Genomic DNA, 12096 nt, shown 5'->3' with positions numbered 1-12096 from the left:
CTAGGTCTAGACTCTTACTGAACACTTCAGGTCTTCTTCTAGAAAGATTGTTTATGAGTTAACTCTCAAATAGCAGAATTGAGAAGCTGGACTTCTTTCAAGCTGTTTCAGGTTGGTGGGGTAAGGTTGATACTTGTTGAAGCCCAGTTTGTTGGTGTGGCTGCTTTGAAACAGAGAATCAGGGCAGCAAACTTTGACAAGGGTGCTTAAGGCACGCTATTACACAAGTGTTGTCCCATGCTGGAGACTGTTAGCAGCACAATGCAGACAAGCAAGAACCTGCGTTTGCTGAGCCACGTTTTCAAATTGTAAATGTGGGTTTTTCCTGCACTAATTCACCTACTCACATCGCACTTAGGTGCTTTTTGGCCACATCACCTCTGCTTGCAGTTGGAACAGTGCAGACATACAGATGCCTATGGTCTACAAACAGGCCATGCAAAGTGTTGCCTACAAAGGGCTCTGATCACACTGCAGAATGGATGGGCAAATACTCATGTGGAAGGCAGTACTCTCACTCTTTGTTCACTTTTGAGAAATCATGGAGAATAGGAACTGCCCAAGATTACAGATCAGAGAGAAGCTAAAATATGGACATTCAGCATTATATCTTTTCCCTCTAGACTCCTTTTGTTCAGAGTGCAATACTGGCTAAAAAATAGTGCATTTCACTCTCAGTCCCTCTGGAGATATTATTGCCTAGCTCTCTGAAAAAAACAGGTGTGAAAAACAAGGTGGACCAACAAAGGAATGAGGAACTAACAAGTGAGGTGGTTAGCATGTTTACAGATTACTGCCTTTCAGAGCCGTCCCTGGAGGTTTCATGTTCTGGGACCTGTTAACTCTCACCCTCAATCTTAAAAAGGGATGCAAGCTTAACAGATCCACTAGATGAATCCACTAGCTGTTTTTTAAGGATTATCTAACACACTTCTGATACACAGATGGACAACGTCCGTGTTGAGAGACATATCTTGAGAACATTCATAAGTGGTAACTGAGTTTCTCCGTGCATCCTTGGGAACAGCTTGTATTTCACAAGGAGGCAGCAGAGGCTTTCTCTGAGCTTGCAGTACAATGTTAGAGCTGTGTTAGCCCACGTTCAAGGTTTTAATCCCACCTGGAGACAGGTCATGTATCACAGGCCGGCCTAGAGATGTCACAGCAGAAAAAACAGTTCAATTCCAGAAGCTAGGAGGAGTGGCTGAGGAATCACACATTTGGCTCAGTTGCAGGCTGCACATGCCACAGATCACGTACCTCTGAGATCCTAGAATATTATTTTTAAAAGCCAGCAGATGTGGAAACTGGGATTTCCAGTTTCCATTGCAGACTTCATTTAGACAACCTGGACCTTCTTTTCAGCAGCCCAAATATCCTGCCCTGGTTCCCCATTCACTAAGATTTCAAGGAAATTCTGCAAGAATGAAAAATTAGTCTTGTAACCAAGTAGTAAAACATGGTCCACATTCTTGCTTTAAGCAGCTTCCCCATGTTTTACCCAGTAACTTGATAGGCTCAGCCAGTGGACTATGAGGTAGCGTCTCACCAAGTGTCATGGTATTTTATGAAGTCAGAAATGTGATAGCTACTATTGTCACACTTCAGTGTACAGAACAATTCATTCACAAATGAGAAAAACAGATCCCTCCACACATACCTTTCCCCTGACTTAATGCCCTGTATCACACAAGTGAACCAGAGTGGACTGCATCAATATTATCCCAGCATGGCTCACAACAGCTAAAGGGAGGGGGAGGTTAAAAACTGACAGTGGATGAAGGAGAGAGAGGTGCCAGCAGAAATCTGCTATTCAGCTGCTTGGCTCCGCTTACACAAAACACACACCTCAGCAATACACTGATGAAGGGAACTAAAGAGACCAGAACAAGATAAAAGTGGATGGGTTTTGGAGAATTACCTAGAGTAAATGCTGTCGTTATTATGGACAAGAGCCATCCATGACATTTCACCACTGAAATCAACACTGGTTACTTGTTTGGGGGATTTTGTCCTTTTTGAAAGGGCTAGTTTAAAATAATTCATAAAGCCCATAATTGTGTGGGAAGATATTACAGTACATACTGTGAGCTTTGCACACAAATATTACAAAATACTGACATTGGAAAGGATAACTCTACCTGCAGTTTTTCTGACTCTGAAGAAGGTTCCTTTTATCAACCATGCTTTTGCTTTTTCTGGTTGAGTCAACCAGAACAAAGCATAGTGTTTGCCAGCTTGAAGGTTTTCTGTTTTGTCCTTACCAACAAGGATTACAGAGAAAGTAGATTAAGGTGGCAGGAGGGAGCTTACTGATTTCTCTCTAATGATGATGCTAACACTAGGAAAGAAATCACAGAAATAACAAGTTTTTAAGGCACAATTCAAACAGTGAAGAATTTTGGAAGATACAGAATACATATTTCATGCAGGCTGAGCTCCAAGTATATATTCTGGTTGTATTTCCTGGGCATCGATTTCCTCCCTCTTGACACATCGTTCCTTTAGTGTGTTTGTGGCATGGAGCTATGAAAGAGTGCCTTCTTCAGTGCTTCAGCACAGCTTCCCTGTGCACCAAAGGAAGCTGAACTCTCTCAGTGTGCACTGGAAAAACACCAGCAGGACAGTCGTATCTGGAAATTTCTGAGAGACAGATCTTCTCTCCCTGTAATTAAGTGAGCATATGCCTCCTGTCCAAAGGAATATTTTCACGAGGGGCAGGCTGACAAATCTGCACTTATCATGTACACAGAGTTTACGGAATACAGTTTTCCTGCCTAAAGCACAAGCATCCTCTATCCCTTCTGTCTGCTTAAGAAGGAGTTCACTTGCTATACTATGCAAGAACTTCTATGTCTTTAGATAAGAGCTGGCCTCGTACACCGCACACACAGTAAGTTTTTACACAAGTGCTGTGTAGCACTTGTAGCAATTAACTGACTACGCTATGCTAGACAGTATTGGCAACATGGAAGATTTTATCTTAGCGTTATCCTTAAAGTAATTTTTCATCCTATGAAACATTTTATTTTTTTCCCAAAACATTTATTTACTGATTATTTCTTTTTTTTCATCTACTCCTCAGGACTGTGACCAGATCCACATAGATGATGTATCATCAGATGATAATGGACAAGATCTAAGGTATGGGATCTCCAGGCTGGAAGCTGCAGGTCAGGTAGTCCTCAGCTGTTTGAAAATAGCAGGAGGTTGGACAGTGATATAGAGAAATCTTTCTTGGTTATGTATCTTCTCTGCTCCCTGGCTGCACGCTGTCTGCAATTGTTAAACACAGGAAGAGCACAGAGTTCTTGTTCACACGCTTACATGCCTGTACCTACTGTAAAGCCCTGACCTTGCTGAGTTTCAAGTCGTTCTAGGGAATGTTTAAAATCAGATTGAACTTCAGTCTAACTGCACCTGTTTCTGATATGATTTAGCCAGCCAGCTGGCACAGGTGTTCCCAAATCATTTCAAAACCAGTTTGAAAGGTTTCCCACTGCCCCACCGGAATGAATGGGCTTTCTAGTAAAGACTGTGGACCTTGCTAGGCCAGATCCTCGTCAGTTATGAACACGTACCAGAACTGTACCAAATATTATTATCACCTGTTCCATAAAATCACCTATATCCATAAAAACTATTTCCATTTACCTTAGCGTTGCTTGCAGAGTAATTTGCCATTGGTGCAAAAATAGGGTATGCAGAACTCATACAAGGCTGAATGCAAACATTTTAAAATAACAAGAGCCAGTACTGCCTCTTTGCATGTCCCCCCAGTCCTTTTCTCAGGGAATTGATCCACCTGATTCACCTCAGTGCTGAAGAAATGCTTACACTGATTCAAAGAAAGGCACGTCAAGGAAGACTCAAGACAGGAACAAGTGCCTTGTCACAGATCAGAGGATTACTGCATTCCAAGATATTTAGAGTGGTTGTGGAACTGCCACTGGTCCCCATCCATTGTCGTAATTATTCAGGAGTTGCTTTGAAGTATTGTTTTTTAATTTGTTTAAAAAGCATTATACGTTGCAGGCATTTAAGAGTTAGGTAATTTCTTAATATTTTTATTCCTTGATTAATGTTTTCAGAGCAATATAGCCAAGCAGTCAGCAAGGTAGCATCAGAATTTTGTTCCCTTAAGATTTTAATATTTCTGCAGTTACCTTAGCTGCCTGGATAAGAGGCAGCTGAGGATTTTCAGTGACCTGAGGACAGTCAGATGTTTTGTAGTCTAGTGAACCTCAGGACTGGCAGGAAGCACTGAACCTATGCTGTGTTTACAGTAAGAATTGTTTTGGTTTTTTTTTTGATCTGTGCAAGTAGCCCTGTTTTCAGATGTTAATGTCTGAATGGGATCATGGGTCTGGCAGCCTGCTTGATTCTTTAGCCTGGAAATAAATCATTCAAGTAAAATAAAAATAACAGGCCACAAATGCCCTTTTAGATCTTTTGGGTATCCTAGTTGCAGACACAAGTATTACACATTGCAGTGTAGCATTAGGCAGGGTGGCACACACGTTTCTGGGGCTTGAGTGATAGCAGACAGCAATGATGAATTCCACTGTTGTACAGCTTGTCCTGTGTACATCTGTGCTGCTACTCGTCTCCATATTTCTTTCCAATTGTTTCCACTCACTGCTGGTGCTGCATAGACTGTAATTATAATGGCCTCTCCTCTTCCCTTCTTCCTTCTAGCACGTATAACTTCTCTGCAGATGGCTTTCACAGTTCAGCTGCCAGTGCAAATCTATGTCTGGGCTCAGGCGTTCATGGGGGAGTTGACTGGATGAGGAAATTAGCATTCCGCTACCGCCGGGTGAAAGAGATGTACAACACCTACAAAAACAATGTTGGGGGTAAGTATCTGCTGCCAGGCAGTAAGTGTGCCTTTTCACCCTCTCAAACCCTTCTGACCCTGCTAGGAATATGCTGCAGAGGAGGAGTAGAGAGCATAATGATAACAATACTGAGCTGAACAAGTCTTTCAGCAGTTATTCTGTACGGGATTTGCAAGAGCTGTGCTGAAATACTTGGTTTAGTAAATGGAGGACTCAAATCTGAATATGGAACTGTATTTGGTCATTTGTTTGGCAGAGAACAACCTTTTCAAATCTTCCAAAATGCCTAGTAAGCAAGCAGACAGTTCAAAACTCAGTAGACTGCTTTCTTCCACAGAAGAACGTATGGCTGAGTTTCATCTGAAGGCATTCTTGAATGCCTACTATCTCCCCTAAAACAATATCGGAAGATGCCATGATGCCCTCAGATTTTTCGTCTCAGCTCGTTCCAGGCAATTCTTCCAAGAGATTGCTTTGCTTCTATTTTAGAACTTCAGTGGCAGGTCTCTGAGTAGAAAGAGAAAGAAGTAAATCTAAGAATATCACCACAGACCTGTTTCATTTTTGGAGAAATGCCCTACCCGCATGTACTGGAAATGGGGCACAGCTTTTCAGGAAGAAAAAGGACCTTCTTGGCTTCAGGCTTCTCTTAGCTCAAGCCACCAACCCCTGCGCAGAACTCTTTTGTCCTCTTGCCCATTTCCATATGAGCTTTGTGCTAACTCCAAGAAGGATGTTTTAACATGGGCCTGCAGAGTGCAGGTGACCGATACCATTCCTTTACAGAGGAAGGAAGCTGATCTCCAGTTGCACAGCAGTGTGTTGCAATCAGGGCTTGTGTACCTTGAGGCAAAGGAAAGCAACCTGCACCAGTGACAGGAGAAGGGCACTGGAAGGGGCGGGATTCAGAACACAGTGAGGGGCCCTTTGGCATACTTACATACAAAAGCACTCAGCTCCCTTTCTGTGCTGCTGCAAAGATGTTTCCCTGCTTACAGGTTTAATAGGAGCTCCTAAGAGGGAAACCTGGCTGCAGTTAAGAGCAGAACTGGAAGCGCTGACTGATCTCTGGCTCACACATGCTCTGAAGGCGCTGAATTTGATACATTCCCGGTAAGAGCAGCTAACACAACTGCCTACAGGCTTGATCCAGGATCTCCTTTACTTTCCATTTTCCCCTTCTTCTAAACAAATTGAGACACATATACAGGACTTTGCTGGCCAAACCTGTGGGAGGCCTGTGCATATGTTTGTCAGACTTGTATTATTAAGGGTTAGGGGTCACTTGAGATGATGAACTGAGATGAAAAAAAAAACCAAAAAAGCAACCACTTTTTTCTTACCTTTCCTTGCCTACCTCATCTGCAGTACACCTTTCACATGCAGAGATTTGCAAGAGAGTAGGAAAGGGCCTTTTAATCCCTGAAGACATACACTCAAGCAGAGCATGAACATTGCCTACATGGTGTTGAGGTTCCTGCAAAATAGATCCTGTCATGTGTACAGTAAGGCTGCATCACTACTGCTGGATTATGTTTGGGCTTTTTTCATTCTACTGAGTTTATAAGGAAATGTTATCAATACTCAGGCTACAAACCTCTAGGTACTTAATCCCCCAGTGGCTTGGAAACTTCCAGTTGCAAGAAGTGTGTTCTTCTTGCCATTGTTCAGTTTGAGGTAAGAAAAAGAAATAGATTGCCACCTTTGCTGACTTTTGTTTCCTAGGCCTAACTGTGTAAATGTGTTGGTAACCACAACTCAGCTGATACCAGCTCTAGCAAAAGTGCTTCTCTATGGACTAGGCACTGTCTTCCCAATCGAGAACATTTACAGTGCAACAAAAACAGGTAAGAACAAAGTAACTAAGGCTTCAGCAAAAGACTGATTAAACTTTTATCCCTAATTCAGGGACATCCACTCAACCCAACTGCAACAAATAACTAAAATAACAAATATGAACTTTAGCTTAAGATTCATGTTTACATCACACCTGTGATTTGCATGCTAACAACCCACACTTAAGCTAGTACAGACCACAGAAAAAAAAGTACAGAAAAAAAAAAAGCCACGTGTCTCTATGGGAAAGTAAGCCTGAAAAATACCCACCTTATGGAGCAGCATTTCGAATGTGCAGCTGCACCTTGCTAGGAGGGGGACAGTGTGGTTGGACCTCTTACAGAAACACGGTTTGGATCCTGTTACTTGCAGAGTCAAGTGCTGAGTGAGTTTTAGAAAAGCTGTGAGAGGAATAAATATTGACAGAGTTGGCTTGGAGCTTTTGTTTTCTGTCCCTTCTGGTATGACTTGGTTTGAATCTTTGAGGTTTGTATTTTCACGTTCACTTCTGCAACCAGAACGAATAGAATAGGGCAACTCGATACAATGAGTGTTACATCACTCTACCAACTGCCAGTCTAAGCCCTGCAAAGTCACAAAGCTCGTGGAAAATTAGCAGCACCTAGAATTCTCCAACTGTTAAAGGTCTCATAGCTTTCAAGAGAGAATCCATCTGAGATGAAGATCCAGTTGGGATCTTTAAAAAAGTGGGGAATGCAGCAAGTAGTTTATGACATCAGTTCCAGAATGCGAATATCAGCCCCAATTACTTTATGCATCCAGATAAAATATATGTCTTCTCTTCTGTTGCTCAGGAAAAGAGAGCTGTTTTGAAAGAATAATGCAAAGGTTTGGAAGGAAAGCTGTGTACATTGTAATAGGAGATGGTGTTGAAGAGGAACAGGGAGCAAAAAAGGTACAGTCTGTGGATGCCATTTTGGATTCTTCCAAGCTTACATTTCAATCACTGTTTCTCTGCTCACACATTTAATGAAGCTCCTTCCATTTGAAACAGTTCAGAATTAGACTCAATTCTTAACATGCAAAATACTTCATCTTATGAGCAATTTCTTACTGTAAATTCCCTCATCTTGGCAGTAAGTGAAATTTTTCAGATAGTTTCTCTATCACATGTTCCAGGAATCATTCTTGCTTAATAAAGATCACTTTAAAACACATGAAAAGGAAAACTCCAGTATGTGGTTTCAGACAAGTAAGTAGAGTTAATTTTTGATCTATAAATGGTTTGGGTTTGGTGATAGTAGCCTGCTGCTTTTGACAGCCCAGTGCCATACTTTAAAGGTAGTGGGTCAGTGAACATGACTGCATCAAAGGCTGCTGGGCTCTCTGGTAATATGAAGATGGGGGAAGGTTCAGCAGTCTGGTATAGGCAGGATTTCAAGGACCCTCTTGCTTGTGCCTCCTGGTCTAAGCAGCTCTCCCATTTGCAGAGCACATTCTTTGCTGGGCTGTCACCTCCTGTGATTGATGACAATCATTAGCTAAGGCTTCTACACCTGAGCTTTATCAAAAAAAAGAAGAAAGGGAGGCAGGAGGAGGGCATGCAGAGAGTCTTTGACTGTTCTGCCGACAGCACTGATAATATCTCTTTGGTGAGTCATTTTTCCTCACCTGTCTGATGAGTGATAAACCTGTAAACACTGAACAACAGGATTGGCCAAGAGGCCCAAGTTTTCTTCTCTTTAAAGAACAAAAAATAGATAATTTAATGGATGAGGTTTAATAACAACCATAGGAAGGGAAAGAAGAAGGAAATAATTCTTCCCCTTAACGTGAAATTGCAGATCAGTAGATTCCAGTCACTTCAGATGTCTGTGTTTGCTCGCTGTCTCTACCCACACTGATGAATAGCTTGAAGGAAACACTGGTTTACTCACAGGCAAAATACCAGAGGGAAACTTGAGTTGTATTTAAACATCAAGGGAGCGTCAGCAGACATGCTGTAAAATAAACATCTGGGAACACTGGAGGTTTTTTTTTAACATTGGTAGGTACACTTGGAAAAGGATTTTCTCCCATCATCAGAATCATCTGTCTAGGAAGGACATGTTCTCTAAAGCTTTTTCAAAGTTTTCTATCCAGAAGTAGTATGATTACAGTGATAAACTCAGAAGCTATTCCCACGCTGATAACAAGCTTTGCCAGTTAGGCCTTTGTGTACCTTTACTACTGCATAGTTATTATTGACTGCACAGATAATGGTGCTTTGGGAAGCTATGAAGATCACAACGTTGTTATAAAATCCAAGGGCAAGTAGGAGCTGTGTGCTTTTGACCTAAAGTAAAAATGTTCAAATTGTTTTGGATAAGGAACAAAATACCTCAGACCATAAGCTGACCTAGAAAAATTGAATTTAACATTTAAAAGCAAGGTCTAACTGTTTTGAGGTTCTAGGGATTGAAGCTATTGGTAATGATTACAGAACATTGCTGCCTGAACTATAGTTTCAGAGTAGTACTGGGACTTTACCAGCTTACAGTTTTCATCTTAGATCCTTGTTTCACAACGCTTATGATGCAAGCTTTGTTTTCCTGGAGCATATTCACAGTTTGCAACAGGTGAATCAAGACATTACAATGAAGATACAGTGGGTCACAGTTCCCACATTTTGTCCAGATGCCAGGGTGCCACGTGGCACTGAGTAGACCTTGGAAATTTGTATAAATGACTTTACTTTCATCACCATTAACATGAACTGTAAAACAGAGAGGCAGAAGTAGAAATGATAGTCTTTAAAAATGGGAATTGAAAGACCCTCTTGAGGACAGAATGTCATATAAGCCTATTGCATCTTTTCCCAATGCACTAAATGCACAATTGATGTGAGCAGTCCCTGTCTTTCTAGGAAAAGCAGCATGACCTATTGTTCCAGTTAATTTGGAAAAAGAATTAATTGTTTGAAAGCATTTTGACACTATGTTATTATATTTTTGCTTGCATTTCTGTAAGTCTTGATAACTTGATTTTACTTCACTTGACTGCAAAGTGCTGGCAACAGCTTTCACTGGTGGCAAATAGGACAACTTTGAGCCTCATGCTATAGGACGGGATTATGATGCTTTCTGGAGAGAGAAGGGTTATTGTATAGCTTGATACTGTAGGCAAACCTCACGAAGTGGCAAGAAAATTGCTTCTAGGAGTACTGAAATTCTAGAAACAGGAAGAAAAAGAGGGTAAATTTAATGGTCTGCTCATACCTGCATCATGTCCCAGTTTGTGGCAGATCTCTTTCCTTTCTGCATAGTAGAAGTGTATCAGCAACAGAAACTTCCTACACCCTTCCCTGCTCTGTGAGTCTCCTTGCCTGTAACACCATGCAGCCTGGTGGCCCAAAGCTCTCTTCCTGAGGGTGCAAACTCAAACTAAGAAACTTATTTTCATCTCAGAATTAAACAAAACAGAAAACAAACAAACAAAAAAACCTCTTTTGGTTTTGCTCTAGCACAACATGCCATTCTGGAGAATCTCTTGTCATGCTGACCTGGAAGCTCTTCGGCACGCCTTGGAACTTGAATATTTGTAGCAGACCCCAACATCTTAGCACTGTGAGGGCTTCACTCAAACTGTTACATCGGTTCCACCTATTCCTCAGCATTTTCTTGTTAAAAAAATCCCACAGCAACTGCAGTTTTTCTTTTTTTGAAGGAGAACCCTTTCAGTGGAAGCCTCTAAGAACTTGCAGCCAAAGAACATTCTATCGAGTCCTTCCTTTGAACAGAGGAAGAGCCTTCAGATAACTCTGGGGATCCTGCAGTTACATGCTTAAGCTGGGTGCATAGAGCTGTAACTGCCTGTGGCCATCAACGAGAGCCCCCAGAAGCCTTGGGTCTGCTTGTCAGTTTTCTTGCTTTTGAAAGGGGAAGAGGAAACACTCAAGACTGTGAGCGTACTCTGCGCATAATACATCATATCACGTTGGACCTTCTGCAAACAAGAGTGAAACTGTTGATTTTTTGTTCTGTTTGTATTTTCTTTTAATTTATGAACTAATCTCATTACTCTGGTATTAAGCTCTGTACCTGTGTTTTTAATCTGGCTTTTTGGGGTGGGTGGGTGGGGAAAGTCCTGCCATTCTAAATTAAGAATTCATTCTTCCAGGACAGTATCTGGAGAAAATCACATTGTGTACATTTATAAAAAGGACACATGGGACTGATGGTAAGAACCATAGCTGCATTTTTAAATCTGACATGGATGGTCTGTGGATTGTGCATGTGTCTACATCGTGCCTTATGCTGCCATCTCAGTTTGGGTGAGAAAAAAGTACCCTGTGATGAGTGAAAGGCATTAAATAAAAAAACAAAAAGTTCACATTTGGGGGACTAGATTACCTGCTTCTCTTCTCTCCAGCCACTTCTCTCCAGCACATCTAGCGGTGCATGGAATACACACTCCCTGTCTCAAGGCAGAGTTGGACTAGAAGTGCTCTGAGCACAGCCTGCCCTGTCCTGCTTGTTGGTGGGGCAAAGAGTGGCTCTGTCCTCTGAGAGAGAACACAGACATTCGGAACCAACTTGTCTTGCAAAAGAAGATACAGGGTAAACAAATATTGCAGGTGTGCGTATTTATTTTTATGTAAATGAATATATCTGCAAGCAAGCTTCAGCTTTAGGACTTCTGCTGAACTGCACAGTTAATTCCTGCTGTCAGAATATTTCAGCTCTTTGGGTTTGGTTAGGTCTCTGATTCGCATTCAAAACTACTCTCTCTTGCTTGCACCAAACAACCTCAGAAGGATCACAGCCTTATTGGAGCAAGATGTTAGGGGGAGAGAAGCAGAGGTAATACAACCTCCTTACCTATCGCGTGCATCGGGGTCGAGCATACAGGCATCATACAAGTTAAGAGACCTACGTGAGTGCTACACAAGTCTGAGATGAGACTCCTAAGTTCTACGAACACTTACATCAGGAAGCTGATTGATTGCTAGATCTGAGGGGATTTTCCACAGGACTGAGAGAGAGAATCTCACCTCAGGATTTGGCTCAAAAATTAGCAGCTATGCAGCACCTTTAAAATACATCAGCCACGTTTGTCAGCAGCAGGCACAAACAAAACCATCCTATAAGTGCATGCTGTGGAGGCATTTGCAAAAAATGCTCTTTAGGCTGAGTACAACACAAAGCAAATTACAGGGTGATTTCTCTAGCAAAGCTGTTGCTTGTCTCAGTGCCTGCCAAGAGGGAAATCCAGCAGAATTTCTCCCTTGAGCTTTTCCAGCTGCATGAATGTCCCAGGTAGGAAGTTCTATTACAAGTCAAAAGAATCAAACTCAATGGAGAACTGACAGATGCTGGCAAGACAAGCACACCAACAAATAAAGCCTCAGAAACAAATGCCAGGAATGGCAGACTTGTGAGAAAGCAAGACATCAGCTTTTAGCACCCTGTCAATCAGC

At 41.8% G+C, this 12096-nt stretch overlaps 1 protein-coding gene across 8 annotated transcripts in view; it reads left to right on the top strand.

The window, feature by feature from the left end:
- EYA2 (EYA transcriptional coactivator and phosphatase 2) overlaps positions 1 to 10730 on the top strand; it is a 91123-nt gene extending 80393 nt beyond the window's left edge. For 7 of the 8 annotated variants that reach the window (XM_052683474.1, XM_052683472.1, XM_052683475.1 and 4 more), the window contains exons 11-16: positions 3086 to 3144; positions 4699 to 4859; positions 5840 to 5954; positions 6567 to 6688; positions 7493 to 7593; positions 10141 to 10730. In XM_052683474.1, the coding sequence (XP_052539434.1) occupies positions 3086 to 3144; positions 4699 to 4859; positions 5840 to 5954; positions 6567 to 6688; positions 7493 to 7593; positions 10141 to 10221 (639 nt within the window). In that variant the 3' untranslated portion in view covers positions 10222 to 10730. The remainder of the gene's footprint in view (positions 1 to 3085; positions 3145 to 4698; positions 4860 to 5839; positions 5955 to 6566; positions 6689 to 7492; positions 7594 to 10140) is intronic. The other variant, XM_052683470.1, reaches the window with a different exon arrangement.
- The last annotated feature ends 1366 nt before the right edge of the window (positions 10731 to 12096 follow it).

Source organism: Tympanuchus pallidicinctus, unplaced genomic scaffold (assembly GCF_026119805.1).
Source record: "Tympanuchus pallidicinctus isolate F22 unplaced genomic scaffold, pur_lepc_1.0 scaffold20, whole genome shotgun sequence".
NCBI classification, from domain to species: domain Eukaryota; kingdom Metazoa; phylum Chordata; class Aves; order Galliformes; family Phasianidae; genus Tympanuchus; species Tympanuchus pallidicinctus.
This window is presented reverse-complemented; position numbering and strand designations above follow the sequence as displayed.